Below are 23,470 nucleotides of genomic sequence, written 5' to 3' on the forward strand. Positions count from 1 at the left end.
GTTCTGCCCAGTTTAATAAACAAAAGTAATACGGTAGTTTACTTATTACTTATTTAATATTGGTAGTTATTAACAATAACATACTCTGAATAAATTGTTTCTTAAATTATGAAATCAAAACCATGTTTTATGTAAAATGTATTATTTTCCAAAAATGATAATTAGACAAAGCCCTACCCAACGTGAAGGATCACTGATCAAATTAATAAACAGTGCTGACAATTTAGTCCGCCGGATCTCTTGACATGTTGCGCAGGAAACCGCCATGAAGCATTCAGCACAAGCCTTCCGGACTCCCCACACGTTGTCAGAACAAAGCTGGAAAAACCTGGGCAGCTATGCAAGGATAGGGTTTTGTTAGGCAGACAAACCAGGTTTCAGTGGTTACTTTTATTTCATTTTCTGTTTTTAAAATATTAGATTTTCCTGTAACAATTTAGAAAAACCATGTAGCATTAACACTCAGTAATTTTAAATAAATCACACCTAATTCACAACAATGTTGACTATGCAAGGGCAAACCCAACAAATAAAGGTTAAATGTTATTCAAAAGCTTGTACCTAAACTGTTTTGCCTAACAGATGGCTTCAGAAGCTCTTCAAGTATGTTAACTTCTACTTTAAGCATGTATATCCCATGTACTCACCATTTAAAAATAACAAGCTGTAGGTTTAATTTGTCACTGAAATACTTGAGAGTTGCAGTCAAATTACGGACTTGTTTGAATAAAGAAAGAACTGATTTGTTTAATAGAAAATGGGAGAGGTAAAAACAAATCAATGGTTCTTACGCATCACGTACATTCGGTTTTAACAAACCATCATCTAAACGCAATTCAAGGGCCCAGATTACAGAAATTTAAACTCTCAAGGTCATATTATCTTTCTGGTTTACGTTCACAGAATTGTGTTCATAAAATGTGGGGTGAATGTATGCACTGCAAATTCACGTGTGACTCTGTACCGTATTGCTTGCTCCTTTATTTACCTCTTTATTTCTGCAATACTTACCAACATCTCCTCAGTAGCTTGCTGGCCAACCACACTGCAAATATCTCCAAAATTGGCAGCACAGACCTGCCAACAAAAGCATCACTGACATTTCAAAATATTACAAATACACTGCTTTAAAAATAATCTTTTACGTTTCACATATCAATACAGTAACCACTAAAACCACATGTTCTTAAACAAACAAAATGCCTAAAAAATACCTTTCGAACATGAAACATTCTGCAATCACAGCACATCTCACAAAACCTAGGGAGGATAAGACGCTCTGTAATGTCCTTCCCAACCATGGGAGCCATTTTGCACATTATCTAAAATGAATAAGAACAAAAGCACACTGAAAATATCTTCAAGTTAAGACTTTTCCAGTTAAGTTTGCTAACTTGTTAAAAGTATATACTTCAGGAAATATAAAATAGGATATGGCATCACACCGCAAACATCACAAAAAACATTCATCTTATTTATCCAAGTTGAAGACAGAAAAATAGATACTACTACCAATAAAATCAATCAATAATTACTAAATGCACAGTAAACCCAGAGAAAATCTGAAAAATTTCATTTTCATCTATAGTTTCAATCTTATTAATCATTTTGCCTGATAATTTAAAAGCAGAATCCTCTACATTTTCCCAGTAAGAAAATGAGTGGTAACTGTTCAACGGGAAAGATTATCCATAAGAAGAATGTGGATTTAGTATATTTGTGCTGCTAAGACTTATTTGGAGGCAGTCATTACCTTGCAAAGTACCGTTTTAACAGAAACTTGTGCACAAGAGAACTGCCTTGGTTCCACGGAAGACAAGGACACGGTTCCAACGCACAGTTTCAGTTAACGCAGTACCAGGCAAAGTGAGAATGAACTATGTTTGAAAACCTGCCCAATGTTATTTAAATAAATCCCCCTTCCCCACTCTCCCAGTTAGTACAGAAAGAAATCTGATGGCCTATTATTATTTATCTATTACATCTACTCCTAGCCATACAAATAGGATTAGAAGTAAATGGAATAGAGATTGCAAAGAAAGAAAACTCCATTCACACACGGCAGGACTGTCTAGCTAGAAAACCCCAAGGAATCTACAAAGTGGCCACCAGACAAATAAGTGTACTTAGGAAGTTTACAGCACTTATGTCAGAACATAAAAATCAAATGTATTTCTATAAATTAGCAACGAACTGAAAACATTTAACAGCAATATCACTGACAACAATGTTAAGAAACACAGTTCAACAAAATACATACGTTCTGTTTACCCAAAACTACAGAACACTAATGAGATACATAAAAGACCTAAATAAACGGAGAGACCTACATGCTCACGGATTTTTAGGTGGGCAACTATCCCTAAATTGATCTACAGATTCAACACTATCCCCATCAAAATCCCAGCATCCTCAGAACTGGAGATAACATCTGAAATCTCCCAAATCCCAAAACCAGTTTTGTTTTTGACTCCCTACTATTTCTAAGCATTTTCAAATTCTAAAGATCCAAAGTTATACTGTATCACTGATGTAGCATAATTAAATTCATCAGAAAGAATTATTCCCAAGACAGAGAACAATTATTAGGACCAGGGAATGCAAAACATGCCTAAATAAACCGACCGGTAAAAGAATTCTGGGTTTCATACTACTGCTAAATACAGTCTTTTTACTACAGTTACCATGTTTCATTATTGTTAAATCCAATAAAAATAAAAGAGTAAGTTAAACTCTGCTGAGTTCCCCAAAAACTGATTTCCTTTACTGAGGAACTTGTGAAATTACGCAAAACAAAACAAAATAAAACCTATGTTTGGGATTTGAGAGAGGTGCCGGTTGTACAACACTGTGGATGTACTAAATGCTAACTTAACTGTGTGCTTTAAAAAGCGGTTTTTGGGGGCACCTGGGTGGCTCAGTCAGTTAAGTGTTTGACTTCGGCTCAGGTCACGATCTCACGGTCCGTGAGATCTGGGCTGATGGCCCGGAGCCTGGAGCCTGCTTCCGGTTCTGTGTCTCCCTCTCTCTCTGCCCCTCCCCGGTTCATGCTCTGTCTCTCTCTGTCTCAAAATAAAAATAAAAATGTTAAAAAAAAAAAAAATTAAAAGAAAAAATAAAAATAAAAAATAAAAAAATAAAAAATAAAAGGCAGTTTTTTATTATGCGAATTTCATTTCAATTAAAATGGTATTACTGAAAAGTGCCTAAATTTATTATTCACTTATACAGTGTGTCTAAAATAATGGAATCAAGAAATTTCCAAAGGAAACGGGACTAGAGAGATGACCTAATTCATTCTTCTAATGATCCAGAAACACAATACAATTTTGGTATAATTTTTTTTATATCAACAAAAGTGCAATTATATTATTTTAGGTTTAAATAGTAAACTCTCACTACCCAAAGAGATTTGAATTTTTAGATGGACTTATTATACCTGACTTTGTTATGCACATGATTTAATCTGTGCATTTTTCTTATAATCACAATTTGTATCACATATATCATAAAACTACTCACCTGACTATTCTTTTCTGAAAGACCAGACTGTCAAGGGCAGGAGGTAAGATTTTTTTTCTTCTGTGTTTACACAGTGCTCAGAAAGTGTTCAATGGCAGCACCTAGAGTTTCACAAATGTTTCTTCACCCAATACAGGGCTGTGTTTTTGTTTTAACTACACTGATTATTTCTCCCATCTTATTTTTCCATAATAATGAATTTATAGTTACTTCTTACTCTCTTGCTGCATATCTGCTTCCTCAGAGCTCAGTGATAGAGCCCTCTAATTCACAGGTACAAAGCATAATATGGGGCCCGAAGAACACGGACCTTTTTTGTATGCCTATGTCCCTTTCTAGCCCTTTCTAATGATCTGTGGTTACTTTGATACTTAATATGTATAAACTCCATAGCACAGAATGCAGTGTAATATTTGAGCCATCATTATTTGTCAATATAGTGACTTATTTTTACCTAAACAGAAAAAAATGCCTTCTACTTACAGCCACAGCTTCTGTTTTCACATCATCGTTGCTATCTGGGGCAGTGAGCTCTATGAGGACAGGGCACACTTTGGTCTCCACATCAAATCGCTCAATTAACTCCTGCTCCAGCAGAGCCAGCAAAGCTGCCTGACTTGTTTTTCTTACCTATGAAAAAAATCAGCAGTGTTAACAAAGTACAGACACAACAAAACTCTATCACTTGATTTTCACAAAACGGAAAACTTTTCATTTCAAAGGGATCCCTAAGTGGCAAAACGTTGCAAATAAAAACTGACGGCTATGTTCTCCAACTGTTGCAAACACAGAACCCCTGCAGACTGTGATATGACAAATGGTGACTCACAAATCAGCAAACTTTCTGAGGGACACCCATGAGGGTACCGCGGGAGAATGCAGCAAATGACACTGTCTCTAATGCATTAAGGAGACTCCCTAGATTTGCAACACTCTCAATGTATTCTTGTCTAAGACAAACGGTCATCTCAAAAAATGGAATGATGAGTGGAGGAGGAAAAGAAATTCAAATGAGACCCCCTAGGGTAGGCCATTCTACATACGTCATACTACACAAATTTCCATTAAGAACACATAAATGGCACTCTTACCTGATTATTCTGATCTGCGAGATATCTAACCACAATAGGTAGTAAGTATTTGGAAAAAGCATATGGGATTGAAGGCCGGTTTTCTTGACAAAACAATGCAATGTGAGGCACCTGTTCCATCAGCTCTGCTCTCACAGTTGGCTCTATTGAAATAATAGAAATATGAGCAAACACATTCTCCCACAGTAACAAAATCTATGCATGGGCTTAAGACTAGGAAAGCTCTGGACTTCCATCCTCAGCATTCAAAGGGCTTACAAAATGTTCCCTGACTCTGGGATCCTTTTCACAATCCTAGGCAGGTCAACGCACGAGTGAAAGAAGACCCGACTCCCATCCCACACTTCTATTTTCATACAACACACTGAGTATGCAATCATTTCCTATCATGACTGAATTCATCCATCACCTACGTTGTGCCACATATGCTAGGGGTTAAATATCCAATATTCATATCAACAAAATATAGATTATCTATAAACTCAACTATTTAAGAGCCTCTTAGGACAAGCCATAAGGACTGGTTCCTAATAAATTTAATCACTGCCTGGAGAATTTATAGTTAAAATTATGACTAAAATGGTAAGTGACCATTAAAGAAGACCAATACAGTTAGAGGGAAAAAAAAAAACAAAAACAAAAAAAACAAAAAACCTGAAGAGACCCAAGTAAATAGAGCACATTTAAGTGTGGTTTCAAAAGGGAAGTGTCTAAGAGTAATGGCAGAGAATCAGCTAGTTATGTGAGGAAAAAAGGGTGATTCCTATACTACACAGCTTAAACTCTAAGTGAATTAAAGTTCCAAACTTTATTATTATTTTTTTTAAAGATCAAAAGCACTAAAAGACAACATTTTAAAAAATGTTTCACCTTGAGGCAGGAAGCCCTTCAAAGGCAAAGAAAACCCCCAAACCAACCAAGAGACCAACTAATTCCATTTTATAAACCCTTCAATACAGACAACAGGTCCCATACTCAGTTAAAAGGCAAACCAGCCTGGGAGAAAATACACACATAACAAAGTATTAATAACTATAAACCAAGAATCCACTGTTCAAATGAATACAAGAAAGAAAATAAGGATACAGACAATTAATTCATAGAAGAAATGCAAATGACTAAGACATACATAGACATGATGGGTTATCAATACAATTCACCATATTAGACCCTGTTAGAACTTTGGCACCTATTAATGATTAAATTATTAAAGTTACTTTAAGGTAAATATGCATGCATGGGGCCAGAGGAAATTTCTGACTTCAACAAATAGAAATTAATGAAAGTATCAGCGGAAAATGTACTAGCATTTTACAAAGCTAAGAATCTTCTCAACAAACCAATATGTGGAATTTCTATTACATGGCTGTGCCACTTGAAGTTAGACCATAATTGAACAAAAATAGTGCTTCTGCTTTGAAAAATAAAAAATTAGTTAAAAAAAAAAAAAAAAAAAGACCTCGGCCTCTCCTTTTCCTCATTAACCCTGAATTTGCTAACTGACCTAATAGTTACATGTATTTTTGAAGTACATGAAGGACACAAGTTACAGTTTTAGTTGCGAATGAAATCAGTACGTTTTCTTTCTTCAAAGCCTTCTTAGGCAACAGACCAAAACGGAGCTGAGAAATGAACCCACTGTGAGCTGTCTGGGAGAAACCGAAGGGCTGGGGAGGGATTTCAGAGCTACTGCGATGGTTGAAGGGAGTGAAGGAGAAGGGAGTTGAGCCTAAAGTCTCTAACTTGGTGGGCTGGGCTGATCATGACATCCAAGTTAAGGACTACTGAAAAATACACAGTTGTAAAATTAATGCATATATTCCATTCTCCTAAGCAAACAAGGGGCTTAGAACCTTTAAATCTTCTGTCTGCCTTATCCTTATCAACTTTGATCTTGACTTTTTTTTCCCTCTAAAGTATAGATTTTTATGATTTTATATAGCAAATACTTGGTTAGACTTACTACTAACTTACTAATTTTTTTTTACCCTCATCGGTACATCTTTCATCCAACTCTTTTCTGGTTCAATTTAAAAAATCCATAAATACAGTTACACCCCAACAACATGACAAGCTTCAGAAGTATGAAGAAGCTAGACACAAAAGAACATATTTAGTATGATTCCATATAAAGTTCAGAGAGGCAAACCAACCTATATACTTAGTGGTCAAGATATTGATTTCCTTGGGGAACAAGAACAGGACAGAAATGAGGGGGTGCCCTGAAATGGTTTCTGGGATGCTAGTTCTATTTCTTGAGCTGAGTACCAATTACATGGCTTCATTTTGCTTTACTTCATGGGGCTGAAAATTTATAGTCCGTGACTTTTTGTAGTAAGTTTCATTCAATATTAAAGTAACAGAGTCCCTCCCAGCAAGTGTTCCTATTGCCCATGTTTTTCACCAAGTCAGTCCACACTGGTACATTATCGTTCTAAATCACAAAAACACAAACTCTCCAGTACAGCATACAGTATAAATCCTTACAATCCAGACCCCAACTACCTTACTGAACAGCCTCATTACTTTAAACTGTAGACTCAGTAACCTACCTGTTGGGCAAATGGGCCACTATCTTGAACTCCTTAAACCTCTAAACCGGTCTTGTCTTCTCTTCTCCTGAGTATGCTCCTTCCCTTCTTTGTACTTCATCATTCTACTAAATCCAACTCAATGTCACTAACATTCTGAAGCCAGTGCTAATCCTCTCCATTATAATTTATTGTTTAGGAGTTAGCTGCATTCATCAAACTGTTAATTTGATGACAGAAATTCTTATTCACCTTAGTAACTGCTCTAGCATTTATCCTAGATTCTGGCATAGGACTGCGCACTGTATTATGTTTACTGAATAAAATATATAAATGTCAATAGAGATATTTACCATGAACTTAACAACTTGAGAATATATATATTGTTTAAGTTTATTTATTGATTTTGAGAGTGAGCAAGTTGGGAAGGGGCAGAGAGACAGGGAGAGAAAGAATCCCAAGCAGGCTCCATGCTGTCAGCTCAGAGCCTGATGTGGGGCTCAAACTCACAAACTGTAAGATCATAACCTGAGCTGAAACCAAGAGCCAGACACTTAACCGACTGAGCTACCCAGGCACCCCAAGAATGTATTTTTAAAATCTAGCACCTGGGTGGCTTAGTCGGTTAACCATCTGACTTCAGCTCAGGTCATGATCTCATAGTTTGTGAGTTTTGAACCCCGCGTCGGGCTCCGTGCTGACAGCTCATAGCCTGGAGCCTGCTTCGGATTCTGTATGCGTCTCTCTGCCCCTCCTTGCTTGCACTCCGTCCCTAAACATTAAAAAAAAAAAAGAAAAAAAAAATTTTTTTTACATAAAGTTTACCCTTGAACAATTAGGGGGCTGAGGGACGGACGTCCTTTGTGCAGAAGATCCACATGCATCTTTTGACTCCCCAAAAACCTGACTACTAATCGCCTCCTATTGACTGGAAGCCTTACCAATAACAAACAGTTGATTAACACATAATTTCTATATTATATATATTGAATACTGTATTCTTACAATAAAGTTAGCTAGAGAAAAGAAAATATTATTAAGAAAATCATAAGGAAAATAAACTTATAGTACTGTACTCACTGAAAAAAATCTGTAAAACTGGACCTGTACACAGTTCAAACCCATGCTGTTGAAGGGTCAACTGTATATACATATATATTAATAAAAACCAGCACTATAGGTGGCAAACAGGTAAAAGAAAATAAACAAAAATTCCTCCATAAGGAATATCTATTTCTACTAAGAAGGAAAAAACCACAATGGGATGAGCCAAAAATTTAAGTCAAATCGTTATATTTCTGACCAGTTAAAATTACAAGGAAAAATTATAATTGATGAGACTCTCCTAAAACCATTCCGGCACAAGCATACACATAAGCAAGTGCATACAAAGAACATCGTAATGAAAAAGATTAACTTACAAATATTTTTTCTACCCTATAGGAAAATAAAAATTACTTAATGCTTATGTAAATAGTAACACATATTCCCATAAAACAAATTGCTCACCAAAAGACAGGCTCATCGAAAAATTAAAAAATGAGACTGCTGACATGACAAAAAGTTTGTTAGAAAGTGAAAAATAACACATTTTAATAAAGAGATAATAGGCTAAAGAAAAAAAATTATTTACTTTTGAATCTTTCTAAAATGAAAACACGCTTATGACTTAAGATTATGTTAAAATGGTAAATTGCATGTCATACATATTTCACAAGAAAAAATATTTTAAAGAAACTTAATATAACCATATTCCAAGCCTCAAATCAGGTTTACCTCTTTCTTAAGCAGACCGTTCTAGCTTTGCTTTGGAGACAAAAACCTTTAGCTTTACCATGTGTGACTGACATTTTTTTTGCAAGTGAGAAAGCACACAAAAAGGAAGCATTTTATATTTGCCTCAAAAAGTTTACAGCCCACTCTGTCCCTTTTTAAAACTTATTCAAAATTATTTTTACGTTTTTAGTAATCCTACGATTAACATACATGATGCAAAACAGTATTTTTAGATTTTTCTGATGAGAAATTTCCAAAATTAAACTAAACAGAGACCAACTATAAAATGTATGAATCTTAGGAACAGGATTTTCTTGTTACTGACACATTTGGGAATTTACTTAGGAAATCTTTTAAAGAAGTCCCATCACACTAAGTTTTTTCAATAGTTTTTAAAAACTCAAATTTGGTAAAAGAAACCTTTCGCTGCATTAAAAATATACCTGAATCGTCAGCTAATCTGCTAATTCGTTCCAAAACAGCAATGCAATCTCTTTCATCATCACAGACTTCCCTCAACGTGTCCAGCAAACTCCGGGCCACCATTTGTCTAACAGAAAAAGAAAATAATATAGCATTTAGTGGAATTTTAGAATTTCAAAGTGTAGAATCTATATAGTTATAAAGAAAAATTTTTATATATTTTATAACATAAATTAAGTCACTGATTTCCTAAGTGACAAATGCCACTATGGATTTTATTTTACCAAGATGAGAGAGAATAGTTACCAAAATATTTTTCATCTTTAACTGATGTAACAAATTTCTAAGGTCACTGAAAATTCTATAAAATTTCAAGCGTGATCTTCAGTTATCAAATAATGGGAAAATACACACACTCTTCATTATACAGATGACCTTCACAAATTTTTACTAAATGAGTTTTACACATCTATACTCAAAAATTTAAGCAAAGACTTATCAGAAAAGTCTGATACAGGTGATCTGGGGACCACCATTGGAGAAACAATGCATTAGGAAGTGTGTCCCAATCCCCTTGAACATCACCTGGCACACAGTAGGTATACAACATCACCTGCTCAAAGAAGAATATACTCCCCTCAGTAATCGCTTTACACAATCATCAAAATTATGCCTAATAGCAAAAAAGTAATGGTATTTTTTTGTTTTGGCCAAAAAGCAAAGAAAGAGTGCCACATGGTTACTAGGATTAAAGAGTAAACAATTATAAAAAAGGCCATGGCTGTGATTATTAATAAAACGTGGTGACTGAGACTGCACGTTAACAATACTTTAAACTAAAAAACTGTATGTATTTTCCTTACTGAAATTAATGTAGTAAAACCCTCCTTCCACTTCCATAATGAAAAGAATATGCATGTACCTGTTAAATACGTTCTCACTTGCAGCATACTTGTCCAGTCTCCCCAGCGGCGTCAACATTTCATCTTGTGAGACAAAGTCCAGGGCTGAAGGTATAATAATCACATCAGACTCTGAGCTGTAGTCATCCACACCAACTATCAGAGACATCAGAAATACTCCTTATAACACTTTGAAACTAAAAAGTATCCCTTGCCTGTCTGAAGCAGCTGAAATAAAACTGCCTTTAATGTTTCTGGAGTGGTATAAAGGGTCACAAGTGACTCTTACATCAACTCAGAAGCCATGAATAACTGAAGGATGCTTCCTCTCCTTTTCCTACAGATAGGTCTAGTTGTCTCTAGAAACATGGCGGTCAGAGGCTTCAGAAACAGCATGGGGTGATAACTGAGAACTCACATGTTCAATCAGAACACTAACAACTTGTAAATAAATAAAATGTCAAACACGGATACTCTTAATTCTGTAATGCAGTCAGAGAAAAATTCCCCTTATAAACAAAGATAAGAATTACAGCAGACTTCTTATCACAATAAAAGCCAGGAGACAGTAATCTTTAAAGTGCTAAAAGAGGAAGAAGAAAAAAAAGTCTAACTAAAACTCTATACCCAGTAAATAAGCATCTTTAAAATATCTTTGAAATTCGTATCTTTCAAATACAAAGGTAAAATAGACCTTTTCAGACACACAAAAGCTGACAGACATCATCACCGGCAAACCTGCACTATAAGAAATATTAAAGTAAGTCCTTCAAGCAAAAGAAAATTGTACCAATTGGAAATCCAGACCTACACAAAGTACTAAAGAGCGCCAGAAATGGTAAATAGGTGGGTAAATACAAAAAGACTTTTCATATTTAAAAATCTCTTTGAAAGATAACTGTTTAAAGTAAAAATATGTGTTGCAAAATAAAAAGATAAAAAACGTACTGCGGGGACTCTTAACTATAGAGAACAAACAATAGTTACCAGAGGGGAGGGGGGTGGGGGGATGGGTGGGATGGGTGAAATGGGTGATGGGGATTAAGAAGTGTACTTGTGGTGAGCACTGAGTAATGTGCTGAGAATTGCTGAATCATTATATTGTACACCTGAAACTAATTTGACACTGTATGCTAACCAGAATTTAAATAAAAGCTTTTAAAAAGTACTGTGGGATTTCTAACACATATAGAAGTAAAACGTATGACTATAATAGCACAAAGGCAGGAAAGAGGCAAAGTCCACCTTCCTAACATTCTTACACTGTATATGAAGAGATATGTATTATTTGAAGTCAGACAGTAGTAAATTAAAGATGTATACTAATTATAAACTCTACAGCAACCATTAAACATCAAAAACAACCCCACCAAAAGTTATATAGCTAGTAAGCCAATAAACGCCATAAAATGGAATCATAAAAAACACTCAATCCAAAAGGCAGAAAAAGAGGATAAAAGAAGAGATAGGACAAACAGATGAGAAATAGCAAGATGAGAGATTTAAATCCAACCATGTCAATTATCACGCTGAACACAAATAGTCTCAATAACCCAAATGAAAGGCAGAGAGTTTCCAAATGGATTAAAAATAACACCTAACATGGAAATAATTGCTTACATAGTGCAGGAAAGTTTTATACAGGTTGTGCTGATCTACAACTCACAGCAAAGGACCTTATTTATTTTGAATGAGAAAGTTGTAAAAACTGCTCAGACGCTCTCACTTGGCCTCTGTTTTCTCCTTTCTCACACACGTCTGTTGAGCTAGCATGGCCTCAAAAACGCCTTTATGCAGGCTCTAGAATTCTATGACTATGACCAAACTGTTTCATCAGCCTCACACTTGTCAATCTTAAAGATAAACATTAATAACACTGACTCTAGTCCTTACAAAGCCTAGAGGGGCAACCATCGAACACTGCTGTGTTTAAGACAAGCCTGGAGCACTTATCTCTGAATGCACACTCCCAGGTCACACATTCAAATACTGATTATGTAGGCTCGGAGTGCGGCCCAGGAGCACCCATTTTAATAAATATTCCTACCAACTCAAATGCAGATTATTGAACTACCGTATTGGAGAAATATATTCTCAGAGGGCAACAAAATCGTATTTTCCTTCAACTTCTGTCACCACTCTATCATGGCTGACAACTGTCTACAAAAGGAGGTGTTCCACTCTGGCATAGGCAATGGTGACAAAGCTTCATTTCTATTTCCCATTACTGCTGCCTCCTGCCAATATCTGTGGAATCATTCTGGCCTGAATCGTCCTTTCTGAATTCAAGATTTCTTCATCAATTCTTGACTGGACCAATAAAGCTCTGGAAAGCATCATTATGGAGGCCACAAGGATTGGTTACCATAGTTACAGACTGCACGCTTAGATCTTACCCAGTCATCCTGCAAACACCTACCACAGGTTATACAAAAGAAAAACACAAAAATAATCAATAAAAAAAACTATTACCACGAATGAAAAAAATCCTACAGCCTATAACCTGAGTGATGGTACAGTAAATAATATCCTCTGATAAAACAGACAACATAGAGTCAATGTAGCTGTACTGCTACAAGGATTCTATAGTTTATGCAAAGTACAACACTAACTTTAAACAGAGTATGATAAATTAAAGACAAATTATAGTCCTTAGGAGTAATCTCAAAAACATGTAAGAAAGCAGCATAGCTAGAAAGCCAATAGGGAAGTTAAAATGCAATACAAAAAAAATATTATTAACCCCAAAGAAAGTCAGGGAAAAAGCAACAAGAAAAAAAAAAAAAAGAGACAAATAGAAAAAAGCAGACCCAAGGGTACCTGGGTGGTTCAGTCAGTTAAGTGTGGACTCTTGATTTGGGTTCAGGTCATGATCTCAGGGTCATGAGATCAAGCCCCGCATCAGGCTCCACACTGATCACACAGCCTGCTTAAGATTTTCTCTTTCCCCCTCTCTGCCCCTACTGCACACATGTGTGCACATGGGCACGCACATGCTATCCCTAGTAGAAAAAAATAAATTGAAAAAAAAGAAAAAGAAAAAAGCAGACCTAAACACAACCAGACCAATAATTACGTTACATATAAGTGGACTAAACATTTAAAAGCAGAGATTCCCAATTAAAAAAAAGTAACACCCAACTACGGATGTCCACCATAGACACAGCTTTAATGGCAAAATTTCAACTAAGAGATTGAAAAGAAAAGGAATTTTTATTTTTTTGTTTATTATTTATTTTGATACAGAGTACACCTGGGGGAGAGACAAAGAGAGAATCCCAAGCAGGCTCTGCACTGTCAGCACAGAGCCCAACGCAGGGCTTGAACCCACGAAATTGTGAGAACATGACCTGACCCAAAACTGACCCAAAATCCCCAAGGATTTTTTTTTTTAAAGACAAAACATGAAATAGATAAGAAAGCTGGAGTGGTGATATTATTCTTAGACAAAATAGACAAAGACAAGGAATATTACTGTGGATGAAGAGAGACATTTCATGCCTCCACACCCCACCTGAGGGCTTTCTTTCTAGATAACTAAAGTTTACGGAAATTCACTATGGCAGCAACAGCCCTTTAGGGTTTCATAGCTTTAAAAACTTAGACTCCTCCACTGATGAAGTAAAAAAACCCATGTCGGGGCGCCTGGGTGGCGCAGTCGGTTAAGCGTCCGACTTCAGCCAGGTCACGATCTCGCGGTCCGTGAGTTCGAGCCCCGCGTCAGGCTCCGGGCTGATGGCTCAGAGCCTGGAGCCTGTTTCCGATTCTGTGTCTCCCTCTCTCTCTGCCCCTCCCCCGTTCATGCTCTGTCTCTCTCTGTCCCAAAAATAATAAATAAAAAACGTTGAAAAAAAAAAATTAAAAAAAAAAAAAACCCATGTCATCTTTCCATGTTATTTGAAATTTCAAATTTACCAAAAAGCGTATAAAAACAATGATCACTCTGAAATGCTTCTTCAAATTATCTGACCTCCCCAAATTTCCATACTTTCTCAGCTCCCTACACCAGAGAAAGCAATGTTCCATTTTCAGCTGTTTTAAATTTAAGGAAAAGAATGTCTAAAACATAAAAGTTGGACCCATTTTTTAAGATGATTAATTTAACCCCTACACAGTTACAGCAAAGTGGTATGAAAAGGACAAAGGCTCTTTAAAGTAAGACATCTGGGTTCAAATGTCATGTTTTGCCACTTATGAACTCTCTATGTGGACTTACACAAATACCTAACTAATTTGGGTCTGCTTCCTCATCTATAAAATAACGCGACTTAAATAAAGGTCAAGACTTTTTAAGACACACATTCAAAGATAATGTCTACAAAGTATGATATGGTGTCAGGCAAATAAGGTAAACGTTCTGTCCCCCCTGCATGTAGGTTTCTTTCTAGATACAGTGAGTCTCGATGTGGTTTCCATGTGTTTTTAAATGTTGTCATCCACGTCAACCAGTAAGAGGGCAGCACATATACTGTAAGTGCCAGGCACTCAACAAGAAACACAGATACAAACATTAGACAAAAAGTGTATGCATGCAGTATGCACGTATAAGTATGTGCAGGTATCTATATGTGTCTACATATATACACTAAGAAAAGACACATGGCGTAAGCGTACAAAATATGCTGTTAACTATTATATGTTGTTCATTATTATATGTCTAATCTGCCCTGGTGAGTGAATGTAAGAAGGCTTCAAAAAGTCAAGCAATTCTTGGAAGGTATACTGGACTTTGCCAAGCAGGACAGAGGGCAGGAAGAGGGCATTCTAAGCAAAGAAATCTAAAGACAATGAGGAAGTAAAGGAAAACTATTAGCACAGGTGGGACACAAGGTTTATACAGAAGTGAGGCAGGAACAGCAGAGGAATGTGGCCAATCAAAATCAACTTAGCCATCTAATTTTTAAAAAGTAACATTACTACGTTTTGCAAAATCCTCTTACCTGGCTAAATAAACCACATTACCACCCTATAATTAGGAATGGCATTTAAAATTTGCCAAGCAACAACTTAGTTAAATTCAACAGCAATTACACCTCTTTTGAGCAACAGACAATTCCAGGCAGCATATATACTTACTCAATTGTGCTCTACTAAGACCTTATTAAAATTATTATTAATCAAAACCATCATTTTCTTTAAACGTGCATTTAGTTATTTTGAGAGAGAGAGTGAGCAGGGGAGGGGCAGAGAGAGAGGATAACAGAGAATCCCAAGCAGGCTCTGCACTGTTAGTGCAGAGCCAGATGCGGGGCCTGAACTCACAAACTGTGAGATCATGACCTGAGCCGCAATCAAGAGTTGGAAGCTTAACCGACTGAGCCACCCAAGTGCCCCCAAATCATCATTTTTTAAAGTTAAGAAGCAAAGATCATGCTGTCTTTTCCAAATCAAAAGACCCTTTGCCTTCACACACCTGAAAGCCCAGGTGTCACAATACTCCTCTTCCGATTACCTGACACTCTCAGCTTTTGGAGCAGAGGAGAGAAGGAATACAGAGAAGCCCTAGTCCCCTTCAAGAGTACATTCTAATTCAGTGGAGACAATCCTGGTTGTACCTGCATGAATACCACACGCAAACCTCCTTTCTATTCCTTGCTAACAATACTCAGACATACTATAACTTCATGCTAATTTCAGGCTCACTCAGTAAGAATTTTGAATGTGCTATTCTTAAATCTCAAATTCTCTCAGAAGATGTTCCCAGAACTACCCTCAAAAAATCAACTCCCTTTCCTCCTCTACGATCATACATGTATTTGATGAACTCCATAGCACCGTGTCAGAGGAAGCAGTGCCAGCAGCCAGGAGAACAAAAGCAAGGGAGAAGTTTGAATAGGGCACCTGACAACCATTCTACTCTACAACCACATATATGCTTAAGGGCAGGAGAAGACAGGGCGCCTGGGTGGCTCAGTCAGTTAAGGGTCCCACCTCAGCTCAGGTCATGATCTCACAGCTGGTGAATCTGAGCCCTGCGCTGGGCTCTGTGCTGACAGCTCAGAGCCTAGAGCCTGCTTCGGATTCTGTGTTTGTGTCTCTGTCCCTCCCTCGGCTTGTGCTCTCTCAAAAATAAACATTAAAAATTTTTCTAGATTAAAAAAAAAAGAGCATGAGAAGATATAAAAGTCCTTCAGCTGTCCTTGCATGCTTCTCAAAATGTAGCATCTCACTACTGCTGTCTGGATATATTTTTCCAACAACACTGCCTTTAAACACCAACCACCTCATTTAGGACTCACTACAGAAACAGTAACATTACAGTGGTGGAGGGAGAGTGAGGCCATGTATACCATACTTTATGCGCAATATAAAGGTAATTAAGCACAATTCTGACTAGGTGGGTTTTTTCCTGACACACTGATTCTAGAATTTAAGCCTGCTATTCTCTAAAATGACTCTGTCCAACTTCTTCAAGAGGTAGTTCCCTTTACAGCCTTCACCCCAAGAAAAATAATCCGTCCTATTTCTCTTTCACTCTCGTGACCCCTGTCTTAAAGATCAGCAATAACTTGACAAAATTAGAGGGCCCTTCTTAGATTTATTGTCTTACTTCTCTATAGCACTTGACAAGGCTGACTCCATATCCCAACACCCTCCTCTTAAATTCTCTTTTCTTGGGTTCTCAGGAAGTACACAATGCTGAGTATTTTTCTACCTTTCTAGACTGTTCTTGCTTGCTTCTTTCTGATTTCTTTACAGAGGGAGTTTCCTTCTAATTTTGTCCTCACATTTTACACACACACACACACACACACACACACACACACACACACCTCCTCCCCTTGAAAATCTCCTTCATTACTTACACTGCAGATTACCTCCAGAGTTCTCCTGCCATGACCCCCAGATCCATATTTGCAAGTACTTCATAGAATCTCCACCTCAATGTCACATTTGTTCTGAAAATTTAACTGTCCAAATCTTATAAAAACCAGCTCTTCCTCATGACTTTCTCCCCAGTAACCTTGAGTTCTCAAACATGAAGTCTTCAGTTACCTTTTTAACAGTAACTTTCTGGCTCCCATTATCTAATCAGTTTCTAAGAACTATAAATTCTACTTTTACAAAGTATCCTGTATTCCCACCTCCCAGTTCCCAACACCCTAATTCAGAGGCTCTGATGCTTTTTGCTGGGAGCAAACCAGGGCATTTGAACCTCACGAGGGACACAAAGATCTTCCTGGGAATAAATCAGACGGATGACTCTAAGGGATATTCCAGACCCCAACTTCTACGAGTACTTGTTGCAAAAATATGCCTAGTGGTTTAGATCCTAAGGCTTTCCCTTTTACAATCTCCCACACTCCCACTGGACAAGGAAAGAGGTATCTCTCAACTCCAAGGCCACTGTGTTACACTGCCCCAAGGCTGGAAAAAACCTCCACTGTCAAACAAAGGGACCCACTGAGATAATGCTGAAAGTGTTAAAAGAGATCAACTCTCTAAAGACTGTAACAAATACTTTTACAAGTCAGGTATTTTTCAATCCTTTGCTTTCAAAAAACTTGAAAGGCTGATAGATCATTAAAAATATAATTTAAAAAATTTTACCATATGAGTTGGACGAAATTCAAGGAAATCAGCGACACTATTAAAATCCTTTCCATCAACTTATTTACGTCAACAAAACTTCTCAGTGCACATAGGTCTTAAAATAAAAAATAGAAATCAATGCTAAATATTGTCTCATTCTAGCAACAAATTACATTCATTCATGAATACGTAACTTTTCAAAAGCTCCATCCATTTCATTTGCCCATTCAATAAAATTTTGTTTACCAAGTGTTTACCATAATGTGTGATTTTGGCTGACCACATGAGTATTAATGATAATAATGGAATAATAATAGCTGAAACAAAAAAAATTTTAGTTTTCTGGCCGCAGGAGATTAAAATTTTCCATTTCTCTTTGTATACATATTTTTGATGCAAGAAATGTGATTATCAGTGAAACTTTCAAGTGTAAAAAATATATCAGGGTAAAATTTTGTGTAAGATGGAAAGAGATCAAGAAAAAAAAACCAAAATTCCCAATTTAAGTTTATTCTTGAAAGTGGATGGATAGTGGGTATCAAAGTGCTGTGCTACGTACATTCCATTTTTAAAAGTTTTATAATCATTACATGTACATATTCATAACTGTTTTATTTCAAAAAATACTCACTTAAAAATGTATGAGATGGAGTTTTTGAAATTATTTTAGGAGGTATACCGTAATTAAGTTTGAAGACCACTGCCCTCAATCGTGGACTTCGCATCCCTCACCCGAACCCGGCTTCCACAGCACAGCCACTTCCACCTTCCTCGTGCTCTACTCTACTCCATTCCCTGCACTCCCTGCCCTTCCCTTCCCCCCCAACCCCCCCAACTCGCCAGCAGGCAGCGCGGCCAGGATAAACCTACAGCTCTGGGGGCTCCAGGATCTGGCCAGCCTATTTTCCTCTCCGGCACACAGCCCACGCAGGGGGCCGTTTCCGGTCGCAGGCCCCGCAGCTCTCTCGCCTCGCAGCTCTCTCGCCTCGTGTGCTTATGTTTGCCCCATTTCTGCCATTCATCCTCATCTGAGTTTAAATTCACCTACTCACGAACACCATCCCGAAAGCACTTCCCAGTCTTTCTAATTAACATCTCTTCTTCCTTTGAATTCCCCAGTCTTGGGTGTCCTTGCTTTTATTCTGCCAGCAACAGTAGTGTTGGAGGGGTTCTTTCTTTGCCTTTTCCTCTGCCTGCCCCCGGCCCCAAATGTAGATAGATTCCCTGAAGGCAGAGACTGTCTTGTTAATCTTTTTATTCTCTAAAAAGCAGTCTAAGGCTTCTCCTGAATAATGTACATTCATTAATATTTGTTAGTGAAAGATAGCCTACCGGGATACTTGACGGGACTAGGGCACTTCACCCCGGGCGAAGGTTGTGACAAGTTCATTAGCATATTAATGCCTCTGAGAAGTACCATGCCAGAGAACTGGTTAATTTGTGTGACTGGACTTTCACCAAACTTCATCATAACATCCTTCTGTTCACCATACAGCCTCTAATAATAGCCTTTAGAACAGAAAAAAACAGGGGCGCCTGGGTGACGGTTAAGTATCCTACTTCTTGATCTCAGCTCAGGTCATGCTCCCTCTGGCTCATGAGATTGAGCTCTGCACTGTCAGCGCTTGGGATTCTCTCTCCCTCTCTCTTTCAAAAATAAATAAAAATAAAACTTTAAGGAAAAAAAAAGAGAGGAAAGCAGATAGTGTGTCCTCCCTTCTCCCCTTCAATTTTTCCATTGATACTGCTTAGACCACAAAACTTACCAAATTTTGTTTTTCAATTCTTTACATCTTAGAAAATGAAAACGAGACACTCCCTAGAGACTTAATCATCTTTATAAGACTTGCCTTAAGGCGTGGGCTTTAAAATTGATATTTTAATAAATAACCAAATAAATAGGGAGTCTGCTGTAAAGCAGACTGCCAGCCAGTAAATGTAAATTGATCCAAGTAAGAATCCTGGCCACATTCTTAACACTAACGGGTAAAAGTCTGTTTGGGAATAGCATATTTCCTCAGTGTCAAAGTATTCCTCTTACTAATTACAAAAGAACAGAATCTTTAAGTGAGAAATTTTGCAGACATCACCTTAATTGGAGTGGTTAAAGAATTACCACCACCAATAACAGACAGCTGACATCAGGTGCCTCTTGAGATAAAGCACTGAGAAAAAAAATCACAGTATTTCTTACATAGTATTCCTATCTTCCCCACAACCCCCCCACCCAAAAAGCATAGCCTACATCAAATCATGAGGAAACAGATAAAACCAAATTGACTCTTCAAAAACCCAGTATCATGAAAAATAAAGGCCTTTAAAGAGACATGACAAGGAAATGCAATGCTGGAGCCTGGACTGGCAAGACAGTTGCTATAAAGAACATTATTAAACAAGAGGTGAAATCGGAAAATGGACTACTTATTACATATTTGTATTGTACTGATGTTACATTTTCTGAATTTGATGGCTGATTATGAGAGAACGGCCTTGCTCTTCAGAGATCCAATAAAGGTCCTGATTTCTACAATTTATTTTCAAAAGGTGCAAAGAAGATTAAGAACAATGTACACATTACATTGTGTGTGTGTATATATATATATACACATGTATATACACACACATATACATATGTATAAACACACACACACACACAAACGTATAGAGAAAAATAGAGCAAGCTGGCAAAATGTTAACAATGGGTGAATGCAGGTGAAGGGTTTGAGGAATTAACTGTAACAGCTGTGTAACTTATGCATAGGTCTGACATTTTTCAAAGTAACACATTTAATTTGAAAATAAATTTCATTATTTGACTGCAAGTAAGGTTTTATGGTCATATTTAGTTTGGCCAGAAGAACCAAGGCTCACCTCAGCAAGTGTATGCTAAAGGTCTGCTGTGTGATGGCACTCTGCTATAGGTAAAGAATAAAAATGTTAGAGACTCTGGACTTACCAGGACAATGCAGGGGCAGCAAAATGGCCAGTAGGTTAAACCAGCCTACAGTCTGTTTTTGTAAATAAAGTTTATTGGCACACAGCTATTGCCCATTCATTTACATACTGTCTATGGTTGCTTTCACCTTATAAGAGCAGATCTGAGTAACTGCAAGAGACCATGTGGCCCACAAAATTTAAAATATTTACAGTCTGGTCCTTTACTGAAACTTTCCAACCCCTTGTAATGTAACACACATGCACATAAGTCATTGCTTGGAGGAAAAAAATGAATTAAGACAACAAATTTGAAGGACCATATAACTTAGTCCTCGTAAATACAGCCTCAAGCAACAGGTATGCCGTTTCAAATTTGTACTTTGTGACGACATAATGTTTATCAGGTATCTTTCCTTTAAATACAAAAAGCTTACTAAATCTTTAGCAACGATCTTTGTTAACAAGACATTTTACACTGAACTTAAGAATAATTTCCTGAAGTTCATTCTATGACATTCCAAAAAGCATTTTCCTAAAGTACACATACAAATAAAACAGCAGTGTGTTTATCGACTGTCAAATTAGTTACAAAGATCATGCTTCCTAAACAGTATTTGTCAGAGAAGCAATGTGGCCTGTCGAAGCCCTTCCAAGTGCAGATCTCCCATACATTATAGATGCGCTGTTTGTTCCCTTCAGTGAGTAAACATTTTCCTTACGGTCTTATTAACCCAATTAACTTTGGTTAGTAATCCTTTTTTCCATAGGTAATCCAAATATAAAACTTGAGCTAATCTAGGTCCAAATTACCACCAGTCTCTAATAGAGTCTTGAATTTGTCTGAAGTCTTGAAGTTATTTCTACCAAAAACTAACTTGATTTAAAATTTAAATGTAAATAGGGGCGCCTGGGTGCCTCAGTCAGTTAGGCATCTGACTTCAGCTCAGGTCATGATGGCACGGCTCTGAGTTGGAGCCCCGCATCGGGCTCTGTGCTGACAGCTTGGAGCCCGGAGCCTGCTTCGGATTCTGTGTCTCCCTTTCTCTCTGCCCCACCCCTGCTTGCTCTCTCTCAAAACTGAATAAACATTAAAAAAAATTTTTTTTAATGTACATGTAAATATGACCTATCAAATCTGACTTGGACTATAAATTCAAAGCACTATAGTAAATTTAAATATAAATTCAGATTTTAAAATGGCCTCTTCAGGTGATTAGCTAGAGACAAGATGAGACACATTAGATCTCATTAGATAAGAATGAGACACATTCTTACCAACTTTTACTCCAATGACTGACTCTCCCATACATGGGTGCTTAAAACACACACACAAAAATGTATATTTTGTAAATTATACCATGTTCATGGCAGACAGGAGCAACTTAGGACAAAAATTATTTTACCTACCAGACACCTGGAGCATATTACTACCTTCACATCCTCCAGAACCTTTAGGAGGTTAAATGACCTACATAAGTGATAAATTAAGGAAAGTCAAATTGGAAGGCAGGAAGAACACAGTAGTAAAATAAAGTAAGAAAGATTGTGTCACACAGGTTTATTAACCTAACACTTTCAAGTTAGGTGACTGAGCAAATTATTTAACCATCAGATAAGCCCCACTGGATACCACTTTTGTAACTTTGTGGTTACTACATACCTCACAGGGGAATACTATAAGCAAGGTTATAGCACAGTGACCAACATCAGTATGAAAATGGTAAGTTAAAAAAAAATAAACAAGATCCAGAAATTTCTCCCACCTCCTGTTTGCAGTTAAAGAGCTATGTTAGACGATGTCTAGGAAAAGAATATCCAAACCTACCAGATCTGAACTGTATTCTAACCTCTGCCACCTTTATCTAGGAGACCCCAGGCCTAAACTTTCTATTGCTTAAGGGACAAATAATTACTCTGCCTTCTAGCTCTTGATTTCAGTAGTTCTGGGAACACTGGCTCACTAGAGGTACAGCACAGCTCAAATTTTAAAAGTTTATATGACCCTCTAAATGACAGAGCAAACCAAAACAGAAAATTCAACTTTTGTTCACCAGTATTCTTTTGCTACCGTAAAGAGTGACCCAAAAGGGTGAAATGTGCTTAGCAGGATAAAAATAAACAAGATGTTGCTTCTGTTAATTTGGTGATCAGTATGAAAGTGAATTGAGTAGTCATTCAAACGTGCTTTATTGCAGTAGAACCAGCAAGGCAAATGTCTAAAAAATTTAATCATTTAAACTTTCATTATTTAGCACGCCTTACCATAACCTTAGAGTCCTTCTGTTCATAGATTAAAACATCAAACTTCAAGTATATGCCTTGTGAAATATTTATAGTTAAAATAAAATGACACCCGGGATATCTTTAAAACACTCTGGCTGCCTCCTCTCTGCCTCCCCCCAACAAAAGCCCAGATGTTAAAAGGGGATAAATGAAGGTTCAAGCTAAATGGTGGGTATATGATGGCTCATCGGCCATAGGTTTGAAATTTCTCATTAAAAAAAATGGCATTCACTTAAAATAAAAATCAATGTAACTCATATTAAAAAAACTAAAAAAGAATATCATAGATGCAGAAAAAGAATGTGACAAAATCCAGCATCCATTCTTAATTTCAAAAAAAGTTCCCTGAGTTTACTCAGGGAAGTTTCTCAACCTGATAAAGGGCATTTGTGAAAAACTAAACGGAACATCGAAATTCAAAACTTCTCCTCAAAATATACTGTTGAGACTGATAAGACAAGACACCGACCAG

At 37.0% G+C, this 23,470-nt stretch overlaps 1 protein-coding gene across 4 annotated transcripts in view; it reads right to left on the bottom strand.

The window, feature by feature from the left end:
- The window catches only part of PPP4R1 (protein phosphatase 4 regulatory subunit 1), a 62,770-nt gene that overhangs the window by 32,892 nt on the left and 6,408 nt on the right, over positions 1-23,470 (bottom strand). For 2 of the 4 annotated variants that reach the window (XM_049620424.1, XM_049620426.1), the window contains exons 3-9: positions 10,266-10,401; positions 9,364-9,470; positions 4,614-4,756; positions 4,006-4,152; positions 1,215-1,322; positions 1,012-1,077; positions 178-336 (exon numbers count right to left, since the gene is read on the bottom strand). In XM_049620424.1, the coding sequence (XP_049476381.1) occupies positions 178-336; positions 1,012-1,077; positions 1,215-1,322; positions 4,006-4,152; positions 4,614-4,756; positions 9,364-9,470; positions 10,266-10,401 (866 nt within the window). Of the gene's footprint in view, positions 1-177; positions 337-1,011; positions 1,078-1,214; positions 1,323-4,005; positions 4,153-4,613; positions 4,757-9,363; positions 9,471-10,265; positions 10,402-17,051; positions 18,576-23,470 lie in introns of those variants that run through there. The other 2 variants (XM_049620427.1, XM_049620425.1) reach the window with 2 other exon arrangements.

This window comes from Panthera uncia (assembly GCF_023721935.1).
Source record: "Panthera uncia isolate 11264 chromosome D3 unlocalized genomic scaffold, Puncia_PCG_1.0 HiC_scaffold_8, whole genome shotgun sequence".
In the NCBI taxonomy this organism is placed as follows: Eukaryota; Metazoa; Chordata; class Mammalia; order Carnivora; family Felidae; genus Panthera; species Panthera uncia.